The 27,956-nt window shown below is 45.6% G+C and overlaps 1 protein-coding gene across 8 annotated transcripts in view; it reads right to left on the bottom strand.

The window, feature by feature from the left end:
- The window catches only part of LOC138521799 (E3 ubiquitin-protein ligase TRIM39-like), a 240,732-nt gene that overhangs the window by 202,728 nt on the left and 10,048 nt on the right, over window positions 1–27,956 (bottom strand). For all 8 annotated transcript variants that reach the window (XR_011283122.1, XM_069634901.1, XM_069634902.1 and 5 more), the window contains exons 2-3: window positions 22,016–22,111; window positions 4,729–4,959 (exon numbers count right to left, since the gene is read on the bottom strand). Coding sequence is in view for 7 of the 8 variants with exons in the window: in XM_069634901.1 (XP_069491002.1) it covers window positions 4,729–4,959; window positions 22,016–22,111 (327 nt within the window). In the remaining variant the exon portion in view is untranslated. The remainder of the gene's footprint in view (window positions 1–4,728; window positions 4,960–22,015; window positions 22,112–27,956) is intronic.

Here is a 27,956-nt window from a genome sequence, read left to right on the forward strand (position 1 = left end):
TGGGCAAGACAAATTACGATTATCGAAAAGCGTGAAGTACTTGGGCATGATAGTAAATTCCAGCATTTGTGACGACCCATGGACACACGCTTCAAAGAGGAAATGTGGACAATTAGCATGTCAGGGCATTTTGCTACATAGAAAATTCGGCAGATTCTCGATGCAACTTCTGAGAAACTTCTACGTACACAAAGTGTCGCCGATCTTAACTTACGGAGCAGAAAACGCTTTTGGATGCTCATCAAATCATTGGGCATCGCTCGAGCATATGTTCTGGACTAAAGCCTTAAGTCTGCCAATTGGAATTTCGACAGCATGCATAAGATACGAATTGGCATTAATTTCGTTGCATGCTAGGATCACCTGGAACCAACTGTTCTTATATCGGAAATCCAGAACTCAGGAAGGAATTCTGCAATTTCGTATATTTCAAAACGCGCCTTCGAGTGGAACTGACATCGTCTCCTTATGGACAAAACGTTGTGAAGATCTCTTACTTGCATACAACATTAGCCTGGACACCCTACATGTAAATCCCACGGCAGCAAAAGTAAAGCTCAGGCGGGCAGATTGGGAAGCCACGTGTAGTGAGCATCTCATCGCCAGAGCGATGATAAACGCACCTGCAGAAGCAAGAGGCTACAATGTGCTACAAAAATATCTGCACTTATTTCCAAGTCCGAAAGCCCGCAGACTCTTTTTGCTGTTTCGCCTAAACGCCTTTAAAACCAAAGAGCGATACAGCCATTGGTCCTGCAACGCAGGAGTGAATACCTCCTGCCGGTGCTGTGATAAAGAAGTGGAATCACTTAAACATCTTGTGTTGTTCTGCCCGGAACTAAAAGGTGTCCGATCAATTCACCTGGGCCGTTGGAATGATGGGCATCAGTTTGTGAGCGCAGAAGAATGTTGGATGAGCATGTGGAACGGCACTGACATGAAACTAATCTTGCCATTAACATCTTTTTTGGCTTCAATTGAAGAGAGGTTAAACACAGTTGCTCAGCATCAGACTGATTAACCCCAAACAAAGTCACGTGGAGTCACTTAAACTGACTAGACTGGAGTAGGATGACAATGGAGGACGGGAGGGAGGAGTTGTTTGGGGTTTTTGTATTTGTATTTTTGTGTTTTGTATTTGGGCTGATGGATTTGATTGGTTTTGTGTAATAATGTAAAGGTTTGAATTTAAACCAATAAAAAAAAAAAAAAAATAGGGCCTCATTACACGGTAGGAGGTAACCATGCCGCTATTAGCGGCATGGCTACCCGCTTACCGCATTCCGGGTCCGGGTAGGCGGTATGGGGATTTACCGGGTCATTCTGACCCTGGAGGACCCGGTAAGTCCCCATGCCAAATACCATTCCCCATTCCCATTTGAGCCCCCATAGGGCTCAATGGGAATGGGGAAAGAGCTAATAACGTACCGCAATTTGCGGTACCGTTATTAGCTCTGAAGTCCCTCAACGGGTCCCGTCCTTAACGCCTTGTAAAACCAGGCAAAGGACGGGACCCGCTGAGGGACCTCGTAGTAGGGCACTAAGGGATTACCGGCACTGGTGACCTTACCGGTGCCGGTAATCCCTTAGCGCCTACCGTGTAATGAGGCCCATAGACTTACAGGAGTTTTTCCAAATTTAATAAAGGGTTTGAAAACTTGTAGCACTTGTGTCAGTGTGATCCTTGTGATATCATGCCTCCCTTACAGGATAGATAGGATTTTCCTTCTTCCACACCCTTACACTACCCAGAAGTGCAAGAGGAGCACCATCAGTCCCACAGCATTTACAACATCCTTGGGAACCCTTTGGTGAGGGATGGAGAGACCAATGCCAGCAGATCTTGGAGGAGCTCAAGCAAACCATCACTACAGCACCTGCCCTGGGCCCTGCAGATCCCCAGCAGCCTTACATCCTGCCCGTTGATGCAAGTCTGGAGGGATTAGGGGCTGTCCTGTATCAGGAGACCAATAGGGAGACAAGATTCATCACACAGCAACCCTTGGGTGGTCCTCAGACTGTGGGACCAGCGGGACAAAAGGGACAACTAAGAGGTGGGGCATGGGTAATAACAGTGAGTATAGAGTTAATAGAGTCTGGACTTGCCCACATACACACATCTCTTGCTCACAGCAACACAGACCATCCCCAGCTACACACAGTTGCCACCTGCTGATGAAAGTGTGAACCGATTTTGCACCGACATCCTAAGCATTTTATATATGATATTGTATGTCAGCAACTAGGACCAATAGAAGCAATTTCGAACTGTTTGCTATCGTATCAATTTACTAACAATGGAGTTTTTGTGCATCTCCTGAATTGCAATGAAGGAAATTCTACAGGTGATTATATTGTATTGATTACATTTTTAATGTTATTGTTCAATATCTTGATGCCGATAATTACATACTTACATATTTTCATTAACAACCATATTTAGTAGAAGCAGACATGGAGCGACTTGAGTTATCCACCCTTGCTGTAATTATCCTCTGCAGTTGTTAATTCTTCACTTAAAGACAGCCTGCCCTGGCACACATTCCAGTTGACTATTTACAAATGGTTTCTTCTGGATGCAGTTGCCAACATATGATTTTTGTACTTCTGAATTACTATTAAGAAAGTTCAAGGGGTGAACTTTTCTTACCATTGTGTTGTTGACACTTCCCCTATAGTGCTTATATAATGTCCATATGGAAGAAAACTTGCACTTCTGGTTCTACAGCTGCCTGATCCCCCTCTCACTTACAGTAAATCCTCTTCCTGCTGCTAACACTTTCCTCTAACTCTGTGATCAAGTCCCGTGGGTGGTGTGAGGAATGACAGGATTCAGTCACTTCTCCCCATGGGGGAGCCTTTCCCAGTGAGGCTAGGGAGGTGAGCCCGCTATGCAATACCCTCCCTAGGGGTAGAGGCAAGTGGGACCTCACTGGGAGAGACTCCCCCCTTGGGGACAAGGACTCCCATTCCACTGAGGAGCTCCCTGAGGTACTCAACCCTAAAGCATTAGTGAGGACCAAGTCTCAGAAAGACCAAACCAATATCTGTTACTGTGATGTAAAACCTTTGGTATTCTATGAAGAAGTACATTTTGAAGATACCAAAAAGAAGAAAAATTCAAGAGCAATACAGATCACTCCAGCATCAAGTGCTGTGAAGAAGAAGAGAGATTGAGTAATACAGAGTACTCAAGAGAAAGAGAAGGACTGAGATCCTATGATGGGGAAGGCCCAGCTGCACGTGATAAAACAAGAAGGAGGAGCTGAAGCAGCAAGAGAGACCTGGGAGTTTCAAACCTGTGTTGTGGGGAGAGAAACCCAGGAGATTCCAGCAGGTGTTGCTCAACCGAAGGAGATGCCACGAGGAACTCTGTTGACCGATGAAGAAACCAGCTGGCGTGGATGACGGAAGTGCAGAGCTGAAGGTAGGTGGTGTTGGGGCAGAGAAACCCCAAGGAAGCAAGCTGTTTGTAAGTGGTGGCATGACCCAGAAGGGGTGGTCTGTGCAGTTCAACAACTACACCAACACCACAGAGCCTCTGACATCCTGCAGCAAGAGAGAAAAACAGAGAAGAGAAGAGAGAGAAGCCATCCTGAAGAAGATTGAAGAGTTTCCCATGCTGCTGACAGGCCCGGTGACACTAACCTCAAGACAAAAAGGTAACATGGACAGCGGGAGACCTGGGAGGGAATACAAATATAACGAGTATACGAATCATACTCGTCGCAGTAACCTTGAAGAGAGTAAAGTGTGAATCGTTACTGGCACAATCATACTCACTGCAGTAATACAGAGGAGAGAGCACGAAGAGTGAATCGTTACTGACACAAACATACTCGTACCAGTAATATAAAAAAGTGGAAATCAAGCCAAGACCATTTCTGGGATCTTAATACTTGATCCAGTGATAAAGAAGTGTACAGAGAAAGTGAGAAACCTTATGGAAGAGTGAGTAACTGTACCAGCCAGAAAAGGAAGTGGACTTTGTATTAAGAGGGAACAATAAGGACATTAGACCAAAAGAGAGATTGAAGGAAGATAAAGAGGGGAAAGCAAAGTGTCAAGAACACTGTGGAAAAGCTGAAGAACCCTATCTCTGAACTATGTGAACTCGATCAAGGAATTTCCAAGAACTAAAAGTGACATTGCTGAAAAGCAAAATACATGAGAAGGGAGTCATTCTCCTGTTCCTTAGTTCTATATATACAGTGTCAGGGATAGAATAGGTTAGAGTTGGACAGAGGACTGTTTTCTTTGAAGACCTAACAATGACTGACGAGACAGGCGTTTCATCTTTGTGTTTAATATAAATTGCTTGAAAATGAATCAGAATTGCCTCAGTCCTTCTGTCCCGTCACAGTGGATTGCTGCTATTACAGGTCTATAGATCCCAAATTCCCTCTCACCTTCAATAGATCCATGTCCTGCTACTGGCACTTCCTCTCCACCTCTGTTCTAGCTCTGGGATCAGGCTCCTGTGGGTGGATTGCTGCTCTAGTTCTAAAGATCCCGGATCCCCCCTCACCTTCAGAAGATCCACATCCTGTTGCTGCTACTTCCTATGGGATCAGGCTCTGGTGGGTGGATTGCTGCTCTAGTTCTAAAGATCCCAGATCCCCCCTCACCTTCAGTAGATCCACATCCTGTTGCTGCTACTTCCTATGTGATCAGGCTCCTGTGAGTGGATCACTGTTATAGTTCTATAGATACCTGATCCCCCCTCACCTTCAGGAGATCCACATCCTGTTGCTGGCACTTGCTCTCCAGCTCTGTGATCAGGTCCCTGTGGGTGCTTTGCTGCTTCTCCAGTTGGGTCAGTTTCTCCTGAATCTTCTTCATGTTCTCCTCTTCCTCCTTCTCCAGTCTGCTGAGCAGCTGCTGTTTCTCCTGCTCCAGAAACTGCTTCAGGTGTTCAAATGTACTAAGGATTTTTTCTCTCTGGTTCACAATGTTTCCCTTAAAAATGAGATTTAAAACAAACAAAAGACAAACATTATATTTCTCATTATTATATTAACCATCGTAAAGTAACTTACATGTAACACCCGCAGTTGTTTCCTCTTATTAACTCCTAAAATATGAAACCTAACACACGTGAATTATTGATTAATCACTGCCAATCAGCTGAAGGTCAGTATATTTCCCATACGGTGGCTCAGCCTGCACCCATGCTGTGATGTGCATCGGAAGCTCCAGTGCAGCAGTAGTGCTCGCTTTATAAGCACCCCATCTTTTGCCCTAGGCTGTGCATCACTGGTCCCTGTGCGCAACAGTAGTGCTCTCTGTATAAGCTCTGCATCTCCTGCCCCAGGCTGTGCATCACTGGTCCCTGTGTGCAGCAGTAGTGCTTCCTCTCTTAACCGCCATATCCTGCCCTATGGGGTGCATCACTGGTCCCTGTGTGCAGCAGTAATGCTCTCTGTATAAGCTTCCCGTCTCCTGCCCCAGGCTGTGCATCACTGTTCCATGTGTGCAGTAGCGATGCTCTCTGTATAAGCTCTGCATCTCCTGCCCCATGCTTTGCATCACTTGTCCCTGTGGGCAGCACTAGTGCTCTCTGTATAAGGCCTAACCCCATCTCCTGCCCCAGGCTGTGCATCACTGGTCCCTGTGTGCAGCAGTAAGGCTCTCTATATAAGCTCTGCATCTCCTGCCCCAGGCTGTGCATCACTGGTCCCTGTGTGCAGCAGTAGTGCTTCCTCTCTTAACAGCCATATCCTGCCCTATGGGGTGCATCACTGGTCCCTGTGTGCAGCAGTAATGCTCTCTGTATAAGCTTCCCATCTCCTGCCCCAGGCTGTGCATCACTGTTCCATGTGTGCAGTAGCGATGCTCTCTGTATAAGCTTTGCATCTCCTGCCCCAGGCTTCGCATCACTTGTCCCTGTGGGCAGCACTAGTGCTCTCTGTATAAGCCCTAACCCCATCTCCTGCCCCAGGCTGTGCATCACTGGCCTCTGTGTGCAGCAGTAAGGCTCTCTATATAAGCTCCCCATATCCTGCCCCAGGCTGTGCATCACTGGTCCTGTGTGCAGCACTAGTGCTCTCTGTGTAAGCACTGCATCTCCTATCCCATTCTGTGCATCACTGGTCCCTGTGCACAGTAGCAATGTATTCTGTATAAGCTTCACATCTCCTGTCCCAGGGTGTGCATCACTGTATAAGTGATGCTCTCCCCATTTCCTGCCCTGGGCTGTGCAGCACTGTTCCCTGTGTGCAATAGCATTGCTCTCTGTATATATATATATATATATATATATATATATATATATATATATATATATATATATATATATATATATATATACATATATATATATATATATATATATATATATATATGTTTTCTTTTATTGTGTACGGTTTATTTAAACCTTTACAAAAAGGAACAGAAAAAAAAGAACAACACTGAAAAAAGAAAAACAAAGCAAATGTACAATATATAGGATACATAGGAATAATTCATGTGCAAGTAGTGAATTGATAGACAATCAAAACATTAAGGATAATAGTAACAGGTAGCAATTAATACTAGCAACCAATAACTAGAAATAGCCTATAAATGTGTACATGACAACAAACAAATTCTCACATATAGTCCAAATGGAGATTACGGATAAAGCCAGAGAGAGACAAGCCCTCACGCGTAGATTGAATGCACAGACATCGCTGCCATACCAGTTCAGTTGATAAACCTGAGTATGAGCACTTTAACACACTCAGACAGGAATCTCGGAGGGCCTTCAATTGCGAGCAAAACAAAATAAGATGTTTAGCCGTTTCGGGCACCAAATGGCAGAATCTACAAAGGCTATCTGTCACCAAGATTTGTTTCCACCTCAGTTTGGTGTCCAATGTTAGAAGAATATTCCAGCGCAATCTGAGTAGAGTATGTCTATGGTTCCGATTGGGAAAAATCGTGAGAACTGGAGAAGGGGTACCTCTTTTCTTTTCAAGGGGTTCATGCACTAAATAGGACATAGATCTATCTGAATGGAAAGAGTCCGTAGTGAGACACCAATCATAGTCCCACAATTTCTTTTTAGTCTTGGCAGGGTTAGTTGTTAACTGGTCCAATGGTGCAGAGCATGGTTTCGCACAATTTAGAGAAATTGATTAGGAAGCCAGATCGGTAGATGTTGCTCCCCACAAGTTCACATAAGGTGTTGAGTGTAGGTACCTTAAGTTTAGCATAAAGCAAAAGCATCCTCCAGTAGACTCAAGATTTTAACGAGGTATAGCCTAATTCATAACGGATCGCAGCCAAAGGGACCGCATTGGGAAGAAGTAGAACCCGTCTCCAGATGTCACCCTCAATCACATTGAGTTTCGAGATAGTTAGGCCCGTACATAGCTCCAAACCATATATCAATTTCGGAGCTATTTTCCCTTCGAAGAAGAGAAAGAGCGGGTCTAACAGAAAATCGGCCGTATTTGCGATCGATTTTGAGAATCTGTCTAGCAAGTATTTTAGTTTTATTCAAAAGTGGGTTGATCTGCCCTTTCGAGCCTCTACTAGCCCCGACATAAAAACCAAGGTAGGTAAAGCATGGGGAACTAGTTACTCTTACTCCCTCCAAATTCCAGGTAATAGTATTCTTCCTGAAAGGGCCTTTCGATAAGGCTAGGATTTTAGTTTTGGCGGGATTGATGTTCAAGCCATTTAGCTTAGCATATTTGGTGAGGACATCTAGCAGGCGCTGTAACCCCACCTTGGTTAGATCAAATAATAAAAAATCATCTGCATAGGCCAGCCAGATAATCTTCACAGCGCCAATTCTTGGAGCTAAAAGGCCCTCCTTAATTAGGTATTCGGCTGCATCAGAGACATATTGGTTAAACACCCATGGGGCAAGAACGCACCCCTGTCTCACCCCACGGAATGTACGGACCACAGCTGACGTGTCCCCCTTTTGATTTAATCGAATTCGCACACCCGAATTGTTATAAACCCCTTCCAAAAGGCTCAATAAACCTCTCGGTAGGCCCCAAAGTGCAAGTTTACACCACAGCCTATTTCGGTCAACGCAGTCAAAGGCTGCCGAGAGATCCATAGAGGCCATAAAAGTAGGGCCTCGATCTGAATTCCAGGCAGCCTCCTGAATGCACCTAACCACAATTCCATTAATACAAGTGGAGTGGAATTTGCAAAAGCCCGTTTGAAAAGGGCTCAGAGGATGACTACTTTTTTCCCAATTCTTTAAGTACAATAGGAGTAAGGCAGAGAAGATTTTACAGTCTGCGTCTATCAACGCAATTGGCCGGTAATTTTGTGGGTCCGACCTACTGCCACATTTAAAGATGGGAATCACATGTGCAGAGGACCAAGAAGTTGGGCAGATCCCAGATCGGAGTATGTATCGGAACTCAAAGCACAAGAAATTGGCCCAAAGATTGGGATGGATCAGCTTTAAAAGGTATTATTATTATTCAAATTGTTAATTCCTCTGACACTCTTTTTAAGAACAATTGAAGAGCGTCTAAGTCTGTTTGATGTCATTTAAGAAATAAGAAACGGCTAAAAGGAGTATTGGGCAAGCTGGACGTTGGAGGGAGGAGGAGGAAGGGAGGAATATGTAAATGCTACAAAATGACGCATGTTACATGTTGTCTTGTTAATGTGTTTGTAAAATATTTTAAAGGTTTGTATAAACCGTATAAAATAAATAAAAGAAAAGGTATTATTAGTGAGCCCATTTAGACCAGGAGCTCTAGATCTTTTGCACTTTAGGATTAGGTCACGCACCATATCGATCTCAATGGGAAATTCCCAATTAGGAAAAGGTCCAAGAGTATCACAATGCACATAATTCTTATTTTCCTGCAGTGGGTTAAGAGCAAATTTATTGGAGTAAAAGTCCAGCCATTCTTGTTCCTGAATTGGATTAATTAGGACAATTGCTGGATTACAGTCTTGTCCATTGACAAGCGACCAGATGGCTCCCACATTCGCCTTCAAAATGACCTGCAGCATTAATTCAGCATCTTGTTGCAATAACTGATGTTTAAGCGTTTTGCAGACATTTTTATAGCCTTGTGTGACTTTTCTAATAAGACCTAGACGTACGGTCATATCAAGGTTTGCAGATCGAAGACTCTTAAGGTTTTCATTCTTAATGGATTTTGCTAAAGCCAAATCAGAATTATAGCAGTGGGTATGTCCATTTGCTGGAATTGAGCGACCAGAGCAATTACTCAGCTCCTCTACCGCAGTTTGTACAAGAGTAGTGACCGTTGCAGTGTTGAAAGTTGACAACTTCCAATCGTATGTAGTCTGATTAAGCCTAGTCCTCAGGTTAAGGTTCAGGGTATCAATGTTCTTAGGAGACCACCGAACTGCAGAACCAGATGAGTTAGGCTTACCCTTAAGCTGAGAGTGATAAGGCTTCTAGAGATGGCTGATCTTAAATATTGCCGTTAAAATGCCATGGTCACTCCAGCTATTCATATGGATATCAAACTGCACGCAACTTATACTTAAGTAATCATCCACAAAAATATAGTCAAGCCTAGAGGATGAGAGGCCACGCCGCCAGGTATGCCAGGTGGGGTTTTCAAGTAAAGATTGTGAGAGGCCTACCCAAGGTTGGAGACCAATGTTACCCAACCCAGTATACCAAGCATAGCCGTCCTGTTTCTTCCTCGAAGTCCACAAATTCGATGTATTCAACACATAGAGTTCCCACGGTGAATACTCAAATATGCAGTCACAATTTAAATCCCCGGCTAATAAGACGTGCCCTGAGTGGTTAGCAAGCATCCAATCAAGAATAAACTGAGTGATAGTGGACACAAACAATTCAACTTCACCCACACCATTATGCCAGTAGATATTAATAATTAATCATTTCAATTTGCCATCCTTAGAGATAAGATCGACACCCAAAGCCCCAAAAGGGCACTGCCGTGTAAACCAATGCAAGTTATGTCGGGCAAGCTGGTAGAAGATATGGTATCCATCTACGAATGGAGTGAAGGTCAACCACGTCTCCTGGATACAAATAATGTTAGCATCTCTCAGCAAATGTAGGCATTCCAAGTTTGTAAATAGATGCCGATTGCCTCTTGAGTTCCATGATTTGAGGCATAAGTCTGAGGAAGTATTTAGGTCTGTCCTTAAAGTAGATGGCCTAGGGGACGAGTTTTTGCCACAAGGTGGAGATAATGGTGGCCCAATCAACGTCCTTCTCCTGCAGTTTAGGAGGAATTCTTTGGTTAATCACAGGTACGGGGCCGCCTAGATTAGCCACCGATGGTTTAACTGATGATTGAGTAATAAGAGGTCCTTGAGACAGCGTTTCCCATGATAAAGCAGATTCCACCTTAAAGCCCAGATCCCGCAAAGAATCCGTTTGAGTAAGGATCAATTCCTTAACCAATGGAGAGGAGAGTAGAATCAAACTGATATCTTGACAGTTTCCATCCGGAAAAGCCACTCTGGCAATGTCCTTAGATGATATTAAGGAAAGTGCTGGGATTTCTGAGAAGATAGTCAGGACATTACATCTATTCAGACAAATTGGAACTTCCAGCTCCACCAAATTTTGAATTTTTACCAGATGCAGCGATTTTGATTTAGGAGCATTAATGCCTTCTTGTCGCCGAACAGAGCCCGCAGGTAGACCTTGAAATCCTACCAGTTAGTTTATGAAGACGTGCCACCAAATCTTGTATACCTGCTGAAATAGATGGGTGTGTAGACATTGCCGGGATCTTATCCCCCTGAAGCATCCCCCACTCCTCCCCCAAGTCCACCGGGGGTACAGGGATCAACGACTGATAGTTCATGGGGGGGCTGAGAGTGGTTAGGGCCCCAAATAGAAGAGAATTGGTTGATCCCTGTATCCATAAGGCCTTGGACCTTTGTCGGGTTTCTGATTTGGGGCACAGTGGATGACATTGGGAATTCATCACAAGTCCTAAACTTGCCGGAGCCACATCCCTGATGTAACACAGATGAGGGACACAAATTCGGACTCAAGGAGGGAAGAAGAGCCTCTGGGCCAGCCCTTTTTAAGAGCCCCAAAGGTTTCTTTGGCGGACTTCTTTCCAGCTCAATAAGTGCCTGGATGTTAAGTATATTACAGCTGTCCGTTTGAACAGTAGAGTCAACCAATTTAGCCTTGGTTAGAGTAGTAATACACGGAATCTGCCCTTCAGGGATACTCCCTAGGTTCAAGTTAGGTAAAGGACATGCTGACATTTTGCCAAATAGTAGATTAGGTTGTTTTGTCATCATCTTCCGCTTAATAGTACGTGATTTTCGTGGAGCTAAGGTTTTTTTGGGGACAGTAGGCTTAACAGCGTTTTCCTGTATAGCTGATGACGCAGTAGATGGTAACAAATTAGGATTGAGGATAGAATTGGGGGTATTTTGAATAAGGTTGGTTATGCAGGGTGAAGAATCAGGCATAATGTCAGGGCCAATAGGTAGTACCAACTTAAGGTGGCCTAACAAAGGGGCATTATTAGATGCTTCCAACATAGAGATATTATCAGAGATTTCTATAATTTGTGATGGAACTAAAGGTACTTGCACAGATACTGGTGCACTCATTCCACCCTGTTGTGCCAAAGGGGGGCCCTGCGCAACCAGCTTCTGAGATAGTTCCGTTCCAATCCAATCCACTTTATTAGTTAAATCTACCAATATTTCAGTGCCAATGCAGTCAATTTTCAGATTAAGTTCCGTCATTGATCTTTGGACGGATTTGAGTTCAGCCCAAACATTATCATACAACTCAACAAACGAGCTGAGTACCACGTTTAGGGCAGAAACTGTCGGATGAGTCAAACGAATCCGCTCATCCAGGTCTTTCAAAGTGTGATGTAATTTTGGAGAATTTGCATGGCTCTGATTTACATCCCATGAGCTTGGTTCCTCGGCAGGGTCTCCATTGTTTGAATCAATGCCTTCGATGACGTTAGTTAAGGCAGTTGGGGTATTCTGGTACAAAGTCACTTGTGGAGGCAAGGTAGAATTTACAGGGATAGCAATACCAGAAGACAGGTTCATTGCTTTGTCCGCGCATTCATTGATGCTAATGTCAGTGATGTTGTTATTCCCGCCAAAGAAAGCCTGTGTAGTCATTGCTGAATGATCCAGCATAGCGTTGCCTCTAAAAGCTTTGGGTAGCTTAATTTCAGTGCTAGTAGAGGTTGCTTTCAGGATATATTTATCCATGAATGTTTGGCCTGATACAGGCTGAATTAATTTTGATTGTCTAGGGGTTTCATGATGTGATTTCCTATTAAGAATAGGCGGAATAATAAAAACATCTGCAGCCTCAGAGTTATGTATTAATGCTTTGTGGATCGGTACAGTAGCAGAAAGCTCCTTAGGATTTATACTTATAGGCTTCTCTGTAGAAAGGCTGGTTGACAAGATGGCTTTTGACATGGAACTAGTTTGCACAAGAAGAGGTACAGCACAAAGTGAAGTTGAGGAGGTTAGTTGTCCACTAGAGGTGGGCCAACACTTAAACGATGTAAAAAGTGGTTGGGTACTACCAACAGGGTCCACTAATATAGCATCAGGTGTCATTAAAGAACCTTTTTGGCTACGTAAACCAGATCTCATAATTAACTGGAGAATTAAAAAAACAAGTAAAATATGTGCTTTTACAGTTTTAAAATTATTGTGCCGAGTGCAGGGAGCTTTCAGCTGGTGGAGCGTGTGTCCAGATCAAATAGTTTGCAGCAATAGTACTAGGTCTGCAAACCCCACAGTGTCTGGCAACACACAGGAAGTACAATAGCAGAGTCAGCAGTTTAAGGTTTAATCTGGCCAGTGGTATGGAAAATTCTGTTACGATGACAGCTTACTGTAATCCCACATCCGGCAGCCGACCACACCAAACAGCACCAGCCCTTCTGCCACCAGGGTTTACGTCGCAAGGGTGGCTTCTGGTCAAATTTAAAAGTCCTCAGCCAGTCACGTGACCACAGCACATGTTCTACAGCGGTTCCGCCTCCCGCAGACAGCAAGAGGCCAGGGCTCGCAGTGCTGTGTAGAGGGGGAGCAGGCTTGTATAGAAGAAGTTAAATCAGGTAAAACAGCCTCCTGCAGCTTCGTTTCACAATAACAACAATGCCTTCCCTCAATGCTCTCTGTATAAGCTCTGCATCTTCTGCCGTAGGCTGTGCATCACTGGTCCCTGTCTGCAGCAGTAATGCTTCCTGTCTTAACCGCAAAATCCTGCCCTGTGCTGTGCATCAGAAGCCCATCTTTGCTGGGTAACTCAGATGATAAAAATTCTTGTCAAGGGACATGTGACAGAGAGTATAAAGGAAACACATACAACTGAGCAGTAAATTGTTTCCATGGCTCGGGGCAGAAGAGAGTGTTCAAGAGAGAGTGTGTACCAATATTAAAATCCAATGATAGCGCCTTTCATGAATGTGTTAAGAGGCTGGGCTGCAAAAATGGTACGCCAGTAGAGGTTAGCCTAAGCAGAGAGTATATAAGAGAGAGAGAGAGAGAGAGGGAGAATCAGGTGTGAACAGTGAGTTAGGAGTTGAGAAGGATTGGCAGATGGAGAGGAGTGCTGTGTGTGGAAAGGGACTGACAGGGACATTTAGTCGGATGGAATGAAGGGCGCGCACCGCAGGTTAGAATGAGAAGGGAGCCAACACTAGACTAGGGATATTTGGGGGGGATTCCCAGTATGGAGCCCTTTCCCTTCGTGAGGGAGCTGGCCCCAGAAATGCACTCTGAAGATGCAGACTGCACTGCACTGAGAAGGAACCAGAGGTGACAATAAAAGCTCATTGAGCCCCTGGAGGCTTCTAGGCACATCTGAAAATACAGAGGACCTGGAAGGACTAAACATGGCTGCAACATAAAGTGGAATTAAGAGGTCATTTAGGGGAGGATTTGGGTTTCTCTCACAACACTGAGTGACTGGAGGGACCAGTAGTGGCTCGAGAGTCCCAAGCCCCCGAATACAACTCTTGGTGTCAAAGGTGTCCATCCAGAACCAAGGTTTCAGGTTATGGACACTCATGTATAAAGACAAAAGAAAATAGTCCCTTAAAAAATTATGGTTTGAAATTCAGAGTGATGTGTAGTTAAAATCATGAGATCTCTTCTACAGGATGAAAGGGTGTTCAACTTAACACAAGGTCAATGCCTTGTGAGGCACACTTGCAATTGATAAACTTGCTACCTTTACCTGGTGCAACATTCACCGATCTAGCAGCCACACCTCCACTCTGTAAAGGCAGTTCCTTAACAGAGTGGAGGTTCCTGAAGAGCAGTGCCACAGGAAGGAGCGCTACCCACACAGCTCCACGGATATGTTCAGATCCATGGCATCTGGAGAGCAGCGTCACAGGAAGGAGCGCTACCCACACAGCTCCATGGATATGTTTAGATCCATGGCATCTGGAGAACAGCATCATAGGAAGGAGCGCTACCCACAAAGCTCCAAGGATATGTTCATATCCATGGCATCTGGAGAGCAGCGTCACAGGAAGGAGCGCTACCCACACAGCTCCATGGATATGTTCAGATCCATGGCATCTGGAGAGCAGAGAAACAGGAAGGAGCGTTACTCCCACAGCTCAATGGATAGGTTTGGATCTATGCCATCTGGAGAGCAGTGCCCCAAAAAGAAGCGCTACCCGAACAGCTCCAGAGAGATGTTCAGATCCATGGCAACTGGAGAGCATCACCACAGGAATGTGCTCTACTCACATTGCTCAATGGACAGGTTTGGATCTATGGCATTTGGAGAGCAGAGGAACAGGAAGGAGTGCTAATATTAGCGCCAAATCTGAGGAAATGCTTTAATGTAAACATGCATTATAAGCTGCCTGAATCACTACGTGCAAAGAAGTATGGATTACAATTTTATTTTTAGATCAAATATGTTTACTCTTAGGGGATGTCTCCTAAAAAAAAAACATTGAGAGTACAAATGACTTTCTATTCCCTGAAAAATTATTTCTCCTCCAATTTCTAAAATAGGGAGTAAAACATTCCTACTTCAAAAAATGTTTCTTTTAATTTTTTTTAAAATAATTTTATTGGTTTTTACAAACACTTAAAATAGGTACAGCATGTACACAAACATGTAAACATATCAACACACACCAACAGACCAGCTATTTCCAAAGCTCCGTCCTCATACATCGACATGAGATGTTTCATCCAGTCTTAATGCTTAAAAATAAAAAATAAAAAGCAAAATAGCACCAAATGTTTGAGTGATTCATTTGCTCTTGAGCACAGCCTACATTCAGGTGCCAGATGTCCGTAGCCTTTCCATGGGCGAAGCTGATCGACAGTTTTAGACATGTTCAGTCGAAACAGTATGAACAACCTTCGGGCCTGCGGTTCAGGAAACAGTATCACATAGCGTTGCAGGGTGTTAAAGGCCCGTGTCTCAAGAGGCACGTCGCTCATTAGACTAGCAGCTGCCCTCTCCATAAAGGTTTCTTCCCAATCCGCACGCCAGATTTTAAGTTTGGCTGCGTCGGGATTTTCGTGAAGCATGTCTAATTTGATGTCATATTTCTTTAGAATTGCTTCACATCTGTCTGTTTGTCCACATGGACACGATATTGGAGTTGGCGGGTGAGACGTTGTGAAAGATATCAAATTGTGGAATCTGCGCACGAGTACAGGTTTTACGATACAAGTTCAACAAACTCCAACATATTCTTGCATGTATCGATATCAGAGCTAGCTCATCTCTTATACAAGACGTCTTCACACTCCTGGGAAGGGTTAGTACTTTGGACCAAAAGCAATTTTCTAAGGAGGCCCACGTCCCGTATGGACAGCCTAGGGCATTTTCTGCCCCATATGTCATGACCGGAATGACCTTCTGTTGATAAAAGGACAAAACAGGTCTTAGTGAACATTTTCCAAATTTCTTATGAATGATCAATGCCTGGCTTGCTAGTTGTTTACATTTCCTTTTAGTTTCAGCAAGCCAGGGCCCGTCGTTTATAGCTGAGCTTATTGTCATCCCGAGATATTTAACATTCTGGGAAATCTGGAGCGTTTCTTGTCCTAGAGACCATTTTATATTTTTTCTGTTAGACACACCACCGCCATTCAAATTCCGCAGGACCAGTATTTCACATTTTTTGGTGTTAATCGATAAGTTATTGGCTGTGACGTAACGTTGCACAGCATTTAGTTTTCTTTGCAACCCAATTGGCGTCGCATCCATAACAATCAGGTCATCTGCGTAGAGAAGCCAGCTTAGGTGTGTGTTGGTGACTTTTGGCGGGAAGGAGTTTACCTCGTCAATTGAATCACCTATATCAGAAATAAAGAGGCTAAATATAGCTGCGGCCAAAGGACAACCGTGTTTTACACCTTTCAAGGTGTCAATTGAGGCAGATAGGAGACCTGATTGATCCAAGCAAACTTGAATAGAGGTCTTCGTGTGGAGTTCTCTGATAGCAGCTGTCAAATCCAACGGACACCCCCAACTCTTCAATTTTGCCCACAAAAGCGCTCTGTCAATGGTGTCGAATGCATACGAAAAGTCTATAAATGCTAAGTACACCTTCGTATTGGATTTTATTGCCTCCATTTTGATTATGTTTAGCAGTAGTAAATTTAGCGAGCAGCCCATGTGCTTTACAAAACCAGATTAACGTTTGTCCACATGGGATGATGTTAACGACCAGGCCACCAGTTTCTGCTGCAACATTGTGGCGTAGATTTTACCTAGCACGTCCAACAATGCTACAGGACGGTAGTTTTTCGGGTTGGATCTATCGCCCTTTTTAAAAATAGGTACAATGATCGCACACTTCCAAGACTTTGGAGTCGAGACGAGTTGTAATTATCCTTTTAAAGAGCGTCTCACAAAACTCTGCCCATAGCTCTGGATGCAATTTAATGGTAAAGTTTGTGAGCCCGTCAGGGCCCGTTGCTCGTGAGTTTTTTGCTTTTTTAATTATGGCCACTATATCTTCTTTTGGAAGAACTAAGGCCCAGGGTTTACACACTTCCTTAACCGGGCTTTCCGATAACTCAGTTGAGGGATATAAGGCTGCAAAATGGGTTATCCAATCGGCTTCTGACACCATGCATGTTTGTAAAGCGCTTTGAGGAGCGGGCAGATTGTTGATGAGACACCAAAAGTCCTTTGTGTTTTTATTTTGCAGGGTCCTCAGCATTTGTTCTGCGTCGTTTTGCATCATGACGTGCTTATGCGATTTTACCAAGTTTTTGTATTTTTACAGCCTTAGCTGCTTGCAAACAGGCGTGTTCGTCTAACGTCTTGGATTGTCTTAACTCACTGCGTAGCAGACGCTTCTGTTACAAGAGGTCCAAGTCAAAACAATGAACATATAATACAAAGGCCTTATTTTTAAGGCCCGCCTTTTTCTGTTTAAATTGCATCAGCAGTTGGTCATATTCAAGAGATCGACTGACATTGCAGTACTGAGTTGTTAGTTGTTCTAGCTCATGTGTATCCAATCTCAGACAGACTCTATTTGATTCGGCATGGATTTTGTACTGCCACGTAGTGACAGGGGCCTTTGGTTTAGTTGTGAATTCTGTTAACAACATATCGTGGTCGCTGTCGATTTTTTTTGATGACTTTCATTGAACTTATTCGCAGGTGTAAAGGTTCTGATACAATCATATAGTCAATTGTTGAGGCCAGACTTGCCCGATGCCAGGTGTAAGCAGGCGGCATATCGTTATGGGTATTCCCATTTAACAGTTGAAAATTACGGGCGGACATTTCTTCTGTCCATGATTGTACTAACAGATTTTTCCCCGCGTCTGATGGTTTAAACAAGTCAATGTTCAAGTCACCACAAAGGATTATATTAGGCCATTCAGATACCTCCATCAGTTGGTCCAATATTTCCATTATTTTGTCTATGAAGTCTTGTTTCTCGGCCCTTTTATGGTTACAATATGTGTTTACTAACGTTATTAAATCAATGCACCTTCCTGAAGGGCCAAGAAATTTGATGGAGGTTACTTGAATGAATGGAGAATGGTTGATTGAATTTGCAATCCTCCAGCCTGAAGATCTTCTAATCATGGTGATTAAACCTGCCATCGGGCGACCTTTTAGAGTTTTAATTGCTGGATTTAAGGCCACCTCAAAGTCAGTTGTGACCGGAGCTTCAGTTAACCACGTTTCCTGTAAACAAACAATCTGCAGTCGATCAAGCCAACTTGACCTAAACAAATGCAGGAAACCGCATGTGTTCCAAGAGGCAAGCCTACACACGTCCTGCACTGGGTCCTTATGGCGTTATTGTTGTTGTTTGGAGTTCAGCGCCTCAAAAAATTATCTGGAGAGCTGCATCTGCTTTTATGGGAAAAATGAAGGTATGTTTATACTATACCCCACAGATGCGGATTTGGCGGTAAACAATTCTAGGCAGGGCCAGAGGAGACCCCAATCAAGAGATCCAGAGGTTGGCTGAAGAACCAGATGCCCCAGCAGAAGATGCAGCAAAGCAGGCAGACCCCCAATGTTAGTCAAAGGCAGTAGAGACATACCAGAAGGACCACTCAGGGGGAGTAGCATGGGCCTGGAGGCTGAGGTAGCTTCAGGGAAGAAATCGGGCATGAACAAGTCTTTAAATCTTCGTGTAGTTGGGGGAAGAAGTGAAGTCCTCTCTGTGTGACTGGTTCTTGCACAGGGAAGAGTTGTGCTTCTCCCAGTCACCATTGCTGTTAAATGGGAGAGAGGTGTGTGTCTTCCATAACTGTTCTCTTGAGGGCTGGGGAGCTACTTCTGTGGGATGATTACGGTTTCCCCATAGTCTTCTTTTCCTTATACATCTAGTTGAGTTTCACAGATCTGCTCCAGATTTTACCTTTGTGAGAGGGAATTCTGGGAGATGTGGTGCTTATGTGTTTGGTCCTTCAAAATGGTCTGGGAATCCTGTCCTTTTGATATTTTCTTAAGAGTTCTTCCTGGTACTCTTGGCTTCAAGGTCTTGGTGATGTCATTCCCTGATCCCTGTGATGATGACTGGGTGAACATCCTTTCCAGAACCTGTGCTTTTTAAACCCATATGTAAATATCTGACTGGGATGTGTCCATACTAGTCAGCTTCAAGTCCCACAGCTAAAGTATGTGTCTCAAAGGGATTGAAAAGTGAGAATCGGAAGGGAGAAAATGGGTGTTTGAGGTGGCGTACCTGTAAGGACACAATAATTGTCCCAACACTTTAAAAAAGGCATTCACAGACAACACTTCTTGCCACTCACATGGCTTCAGAGGCTCTGGATATCTCACAGACAGGCAGATATAGCACTACTGGGGCTCGGCACCCAGGGCACGTTTAATCCCATTACCTTCATGAAAACAGGCACACCGTTGTCACTGAATAAAACCCAAATAGATTTCACTAGCAGATCCACAGGAAAGTCTGGAAGTGTAGGAGATTCTCTCTCTCCAGGATCAAATATGTCCTTAAGCATCAAAGTAAATGCAAGGTGTCCTGGTGCAAGTGTGTGTTCTCTCAGATGTTCCTGTAGAGGAGAAGCCCCCACCCCCTCTCTTTTGGCAGACAGGTAAATATGGTATTTAGGGCCGATACCCCTCCCGCCCAACATTGTAAAAATCAGGTGTATTGTCTATTTTGGTAGTTAAGCTGCCCTTACTGAAGGCAAAGTACCTCGGAAATAGGTAACACTGGACACACTTATTTAGGACAACATAGAACAAATAGGCATGCTTACAGTGCTCTGAACATGAACACAGAAAATTGATTCCTGACAAAAAATGTCACAGCAACAGGCATCCATTTGTTTTAAAATGAATACCACGGCATGTGTTAAATTAGAAATAGGCCTCAGAGAAGGGTGCTGAAAGCCCAGAGAATACACAGCTGTGAAGAGCTCAAAACACAGTGGCTAGTAACCCAACCAAGGATGTAGGATGGGGCTTGGGCAATCCAGGTGCAGACAATTTGGCAGCATCAAATGGGAGAATATATTATCTCCACAGTGCAGTTTTGCAAGTGAAACTGGCATACAGTCACAAATAGATAAGAGGGATTAACCAATAGAAAACCAGACAACCTATCCATGTCTTGGATACAGTGTGCTAAGACGTCTGAAGACGTGGGTCATTTCCAGAACTTGTTTTGTCCAGTGTTAAGGTTGAAACATATGTCAATGAGTCAGTGAAATTTGGGAAACTACCTAGTCTTGCTAATTTGCATAAGGAGTCATGTGTTTCAGGAAGTGTTTATGTCCAATGGGACACAAGTGATGTTTTGACCTTTAAGTAAAATGGCCAATTAGAATATGTTAAACTCTAAGGTTCAGATTAGCGTAAATAATATTGTGAAGTGCTGTATTCTCTATAAAAGTGTGTTCAAAAGGGGCAGGCTTTTGAGTCCTTGCCTGGTTAACTGATCAACTTTGGCTTGTGTAACGACTCCCAGTCGACTGAGTATAAAACCTTTGCTGTTTTCACTATTCTGTCTCTGATGGGGCTTTTATTGAATTAGGACTGAGCAAGGCCTCTTTAACATTCCCAAATACAGTATGATAGAATATGGAATTCCAAAGCAGCAGTGACCCTACAAACAGAAGTGAAGGTGCGACTTTGGAGACTTCTGGAGTCAGCATTTGTTTCAGGCTTTGAGGGCAGCATACACTTATGTAAAGGTCCTCGTAGGAGGAACAGCAACGTATAGACCCGGGACATAGTACAAGAGCTTCACTTATTGCCCAATGACTCACCTCTACCACCCGCTGCCACTATTAGAGGGCTTTTTTGTACACCCCCTAATGCACTTACTATGGAATGGTATTCACAGCAGGTCTCCTTATTATAATTCCCTTATGTATCTGACTCCCCCGCATCCCTGTTCCTGTTTTTTGTTATTTTCATATGACCCTTATGCCGGACTTCCAGCTCATCCTCCTGGCACTCTTAGAGGATGTCTATTCTCTCCCGCCTCCATCTCTGCTCCCTGTACTCCCAGGGGATGTCTCATAGTTCTACCATCCAGCTCTGCTACTTGTACTCATAGGAGATGCCTTGGAACTCTCCCCTCCAGCTCTGCTCTCTGTACTCGAAAGAGGTATCATAGCTCGCGCATCCAGCACTGCTACTTATAGTCTCTGGGGATGTCTCATATCTCTCCCCTCCAGCTCTGCTCCCTGCACTCTCAAGGGATGTCTCATAGTTTCCCCCATCCAGCTCTGCTCTCTGTACTCTCAGGGGATGTCTCGTATCTCTCCCATCCAGCTCGGCTCTCTGTACACTCAGGGGATTTCTTGTGTGTCTCCCCTCCAGCTCTGCTCTATGTACTCTTAGGGGATGTTGCGCACCTTTCCCATCCAGCACTGCTACTTGTACTCTTTAGGGATGTCTCGTATTGCTCCCCTCCAGCTCTGCGCTCTGTACTCTCATGGGATGTCTCATAGTTCTACCATCCAGCTCTGCTACTTGTACTGTTAGGTGATGTCTCATATCTCTCCCCTCCAGCTCTGCTACTTGTTCTCTAAGGGAATGTCTTGTATCTCACCCCTCCAACTCTGCTCTCTGCACTCTCAAGGGATGTCTCATAGTTCCCCTATCCAGCTCTGCTACTTGTACTCTTAGGGAATGTTTCGTAGCTCTCCCCTCCAGCTTTGCTCTCTATATTCTCAGTGGATGTCTCATATCTCTCCCCTTCAGCTCTGCTTCTTGTACGTTTAGGGGATGTCTCGTATCTCTCCCAGCCAGCTCTGCTCTCTGTACACTCAGGGTATGTCTTGTATCTCTCCCACTCAGCTCTGCCTTCTGTACCCTCAAGGGATGTTTCATAGCTCTCCCATCCAGCACTTCTACTTGTACTCTTATGGAATGTCTCATATCTCTCCCATCCAGTTCTGCTCCCTACACTCTCAGGGGATGTCTTGTATCTTGCCCATCCAGCTCTGCTCGCTGTACTCTCAACGGGATGTCTCATAGCTCACTCACCCAGCACTGCTACTTGAACTCTCAAAGGGCTCCTTGTGCCTCTCTGCAGTGAGCCCCTCTACACATATATATAGCCATCCCTCTTACCTCGAGCTCCGATGTTTTCCTGCGTTTTGCCTCTATCCACTTGTGCAGGTCCTTCAGCTCTTTTTTCAGATGTTCCATGTAGCTGTAAAGCTTATTCTAAAAGAATAAAACCATTTTGTTAGTCAAAAGATTTCCTGCAAATTAATAATCTACACAGAACAAGACCGAGGTCCCCCAGGACAGCCTCGCTGGTTTCCTACGCTTGTATATAGTCTATAAAGAAGGTATTGTACGTTTCTACCGAGTAAAAACGTCCGCAAGCATCAAAAGTCCAAAAATGCATACAACCAAAAGTTCGAACCTTCGGTGGTATGCATTTAAGGTAGGTAACAAAAAAAAAAAAAAAAAATCAGGGGTTGCGGGGGACACCCCCGCAACACCACGCTCACTACATTTTACAGTATAGTGAGCGGGAGTTGCGGGGGACATGTATTTTGCATGGGAAATGTACAAACCTTTTGTGCTGCGTACATTTCGCATGCAAATTTCTGTCGCGGGAAAACCAGCCACGATCGGATCACGCAGATCCTATAAAGAAAGCCTCCTCCGTCCCCTATATGTACCATTAAGCTCACTTACAGTGTATAATGTATGCTCCTGCAGACTCCCAGCTGCCCCCATAGGCTAATGTACAGTCTATAAAGAAAGAGTCCTCCGCCCTTATATGTTCTCTTAAGCTCACTTCCATCTCTTAAGCTCACTTACAGTCTATAATGTATGCTCCCTCAGACTCCCAGCTGCTCCCGTAGGCTAATGGACAGTCTATAAAGAATGCTCCCTCAGACTCCCAGCTGCCCCCATAGGCTAATGGACAGTCTATAAAGAATGCTCCCTCAGACTCCCAGCTGCTCCCATAGACTGGTTCACAATCCATAACTCATCCATTTTGGAAGACACTCTGTTCATAGAGGTCTTAAAATCATCAATCCTCATATACTTTCCGCCATTAAATATGACGGTTTACACTACCCCTGACACATATGTAACCTGATTTGAGATCCTTACCCTGGCACAAACGCACCTAGTTCTCCTCAGCAGACCCTCCTATGGTGGGAGACTTATAGTCCCGAGACTTGCACCCTCAGCAGGGGCACCCGCAGTGAGGCTTGGGACACACGGCACATGCAAGGTCATGTGTGAGATCACATGCTGGGCACATGTCAAGTTACATGTAGTGCACTGACCAGAGAGTAAAGGTTACGCAGATACCTCAATATCAACCATGGTTTGCTCTAGTAACTACTATTGCAATGCAAGCCAGGGGGGGGGCATTAACATGCATTATCGGCCCATAACCTAGTTATAGGCCAGGCGGTGCATCTGTTAGTGACACTTATGTACTGTAGGCTCCCAGCACCACCTCTTTGGTAAGAGCGCATTTCACAGGGATTTACACTTAAATGGCCCGTCATTGTGAGATGAAACACAAGAATCAAGCACTGGCAAAGCCAGTAGTTATGGCTCTGTAAGTGTAACAGGTAAGATTGTTCCCCAAGCCCCTATAGCCCAGGAAAGGCTTATCCTCTGTCCTATGAACATGTCTATCCTTCCTCCGGCATAGAGCAGTGCTGTGCCACCCTCACATGTGATGGGACTGTGCCCCAGGGCAGGGCCCCTTGCCCATCAGCAGAGAGTTCGCCATTGGATGAAGTGGGGGTGGGAGGGGCTGCAGTCCAGCATTGGGGAAAGAGGTCTGGAGTCAGAAAAGGTGAAGAAGTGGGTCTGCAGTCACAATAAGTGAGATTTTAGGGGTTCATACAGGAACAACCTCCCTTTATTTCCTTAAAAGAAGGGTGCCATTAGAAGTCAGGTCACTGCTCTGCCAGTTCATGCGTTTGGAACCCACACTTTGACGTGGAGTTACTGCTAGCATGTAAGGCAGCAGCAACTGTCCATGCAAGATCACTGCGTGTCCTGTAGTATTTCATAATGGGGATAGCGGCAGCCGTGCAGAGCATTACTGCTCCAGTGTCACAGCATAATTCCACCAAACTCGCACTGAGGTCCTTTGAGTCAGTCCCAGATGCTGCCTGGTTTAAAGCACCAGTCACCTTCCCTCGCAGGTGTCACCTGTCCGTTGTTACAGTAAATGTGGTAGAGTCGAGACTGCCAGGGACCAGTGCCCACTCAAAACTTTCAGTGTCCTGCCCACCTCACACCCATGGGACAGGTCATGTGTGCTAGAGCAGGTGGGGCACATTCAGCCTCAGACACACATTGGGGTGGGGATCCCTGTACATGGAAACTCCCCTGAGGCACTATCAGTACACTGAACACCAGCACAGACCTCAGGGACTGTCCCCTCCCAGAGAGGGCAGGTAATGAAGGCTCTCCTGTTAGGCACCACTGCACACCCAAGGGGCAAAATAATACCTGATGCACCATTTCCACATTACTTCGCACTGTTGCTGGGATCCGGGTCATGAAAGTAAATGATCAGTTGGACGATACCCAGTGTGGCGTTGGAGGACCTATAGCTTTGTGAACTCAGACAAGTCACACAAAGTCACTGGTAGTCTCCCCACAGCATTTGACTTAGAATCCCACGGCATGCCACATACACCATTGTACTCTTGGGCAGCTCCACTCAGTATGGGATTTAGAGTCCCAAGACATGCCACATCTGCACCATTAACACTGTGGCCACCTCCCCTCAGCATGAGACTTAGAATCACAAGACATGCCACATACACCCTTGTACTCTTGGGCAGTCTCCACTCAGTATGGGATTTACAATCCCAAGACATGCCACATACACCCTTGTACTCTTGGGCAGTCTCCACTCAGTATGGGATTTAAAATCCCAAGACATGCCACATACACCCTTGTACTCTTAGGCAGCTCCACTCAGTATGGGATTTAGGGTCCCAAGACATCTTGGGCAGCCTCCACCCACCATGAGACTTAGAATCATAAGACATGCCACACACACCCATATACTCGTGGGCAGTCTCCTCTCAGCATGAGACTTAAAATCCCAAGACATCTTGGGCAGCCTCCACCCACCATGACCTTTAGGATCCCAAGACATGTAGCATTCATCAGTTATATTCTTGGGCAGCCTACACCCAGCACCTGATTTTGAAACCAAGGCATCTCATGTGCATAGGTTCTATCCATGGCATGTGGTCTCTCTTGGGCGGATAAGGGAAGGGAGCACCGTGGCTCATGGGGTTCCTGTCTGATCACATATACATCTTGTACACTTGGTCAACCTTATCCTGCGACCAACCTTTGGTTCCAAGGTTGCTATGTGCACATCCTCTGCTCTTGAGTATCTTCCTGTATACAACTCAAGGTGTGAACTTAATGAACCCAAACCGTTAACATAATATGAATAGTGTGAGGCTGCATCCTATATTAGACATACAGTGTGTTGTATAGGGGGCCTGCTATGGACATCCAGCAGGCCCCAGGGTGCTAGGGGGCATCAGCACCTTAGAGGCCCAGTGCCTCTGGGGGTTGGGGCCTGCTATGGACATCCCACAGGCCCTGGGGTGCTATGGGGCATCAGCACCTTCTGTGGTAGGGGCAGAGAGAGCCATACCATTGACCATGCAGACCTCTGCCACTGCACTGGCACGAGGGTCCCACGGTATCATGCCCGGCAGGCCCGTGCTCACACAGATGTGGACCTGCAGGCCTAAATGAGAGACAGACTTCCTTTTTGGGAGTCTGCTGCCGTTCTGCTGCACGTGCCTGCAGGGGCTTCTTTTATTAGCTTGGCCCATCACACAGTCATGGCCCATGTTAAAAGGGCAATACACAGGGGAGGGACACATTCCCTTAAAGGGGCAACACACTTGGGAGGGTCAAACACCACACACCACACTCCTCCTTTTTGATAACATCAAATAAATGTTACTCAAACATAAATAATCCCCTCCCCCGTTACAGAACAACATTACTTGGGCTACTTCAGAAATGTAGGATCGACAACAAATTGAATATGCCACTGCTACGCACATGGGGTTCACATGGCCATAGACATACTACACATATATACTCACTCTACACATAACCCGCGGGTGACAGTCGTGGTTGGCGAACCGTTGGTGGAATGTTGGCAATTCGATCACATGTTACAACAGTCCTTTATTAACCTTGGGCCAGTGGAACTTTCACTGCTGTATGACGCCATTGCTAGCTGCTGGCACCATTTAGAGCGTGCCTCCGAACTTGCGTGACTACAGCTTCACATCCATTTAACTGGGACCACTTTAAACACATACTTTCCATGCAGGCCCCCAGCATTTAAACACGTGTCCACTGAGTCTTCTCTGAGCATGTGCAGGACTGCAGGAGACCAGTTCACTTGGCTCCAGCGTGCATTCAGGATGGTCATTTCCACAGGTCCAGGTCTGTTGATGTTACAGTTCAAAGGCCGGTAAAGCCGTGCCTGTGAGCACCAGGGGCCACATCGGCTTAGTCCCTTGATGTTGGGGCAGGCAGCAAGATGTGGATAGCAGGGCGTCCAAGCGGCACCACAGGATGTCAACAGGGCAGGTGTCTCAGCATGTTACTCACCCCCCTTTTCTTGGCTACACTCCGCCAGACAGGAGTGTCTCTTCACTGTCGTGGGACAGGAGGGCACACAAGCACTCGTACAGAGCTGTAACTCTCGATTGCCTCATAGCACTTCTTTTAGGTGGTGGATTTGAGGGTTGCGAGACATTGGTTTGCCCGACACAGATGACAGATGACTGCTGCTGACGTGGCAAGTGATGTCCCAGTTTCGGGTTTGCAGAGATCGTACCTAGGGCCACATCGGCCTGGTCCATGGATGGCGGGCCCGGCGGCAGGGCATGCCCCAGTGGCAGGGCGATGAGGCCACTCGCACAGTTCTCCCCAGGTAGGAATGTGGGCAGGAAGCTGCCACTAGCAAAGGGCGCCCACCAGTGGTAGGGTGTTAGGGCACCTCTTTCTTCACCCCCCCCACCCCCAGGCAGGAGTAGGTGGCATTGCACTGCCAGCAGTAGAGAGGTCACACCAGTGGCAGGGCGATGAGGCCATTTGCTAGGCAGGCAGGGCGACACTGGTGTCAGGGTGTCAGGTCCTCGCCACTTCATTTCGGCACCGCCGACTTGTGTATTTGCATAGTACGCTGTGCAGGTGTGAGGGATCTCAGCACTTGGTCAGCCAGTAGGGCTCTTGAGGCAGCACATCTCCGTGCAGACTTGCACTTACTTGTTGCCGTGCCGAGTGTAGGAGGAACACCCATGATCTTGTGCAGTGTCATTATTTCTTTTCCGCAGCCTTCATCACAGTAGGCATTTTTGATTATTGTCCACGCTCCACTCCTGGTGTTTTGCTTTTGTCTAGTCACCACCCATGGGTACGGGATCGTACTGGCCCATTCTGCATTTCTTTTCCATGCTCTGACGTGGAACTTCTAGGCACTTCAAAGCCGATGGGCCCAGGACCCAGAGAGGGCCTTCTGCATTTTTGGTGCACTGGTCTAGAGCGCACATATTCTCACTGCCGGTGGGCCCCGGGATCATCGTGTGGTCATGGGCATGGAGGCGCTACCCCTTTTCACCGGAGGGCGGCCCCGGGATATCCCTGTGCTGTGGGCTGCCGCATTCTTGGTGATACTATGTCGAAACAATCCTATGCAGCCTTCACATGTGATTATGTTGGAATGATACCCTGACGCTTTATGGCAGCAGACCACACACACATAGCTCCTCCTGCACCTTCATCCGAACCGAGGAGGAATGGCTCAGTCTAGGCCTTCTCATCCCGGGGTAGGGCTCTTCCCCATTGTGGATCACCATGCAAGTTGGTTTAATTAACTCACAAGTGCTCATGAACAGTCATTGGCTGTACCATGAGCCCAAATCGTAAGCCTTGTACTGTGATTGGGAGGGTCCAGATGGCCGTACAGGGGAATGTTGCACATTGGAATACTGGCAGTATGACGGTGTTGCCTGGAAGTCGG

Source organism: Ambystoma mexicanum, chromosome 13, assembly GCF_040938575.1.
Source record: "Ambystoma mexicanum isolate Mex_15411 chromosome 13, UKY_AmexF1_1, whole genome shotgun sequence".
Lineage (NCBI taxonomy): Eukaryota > Metazoa > Chordata > Amphibia > Caudata > Ambystomatidae > Ambystoma > Ambystoma mexicanum.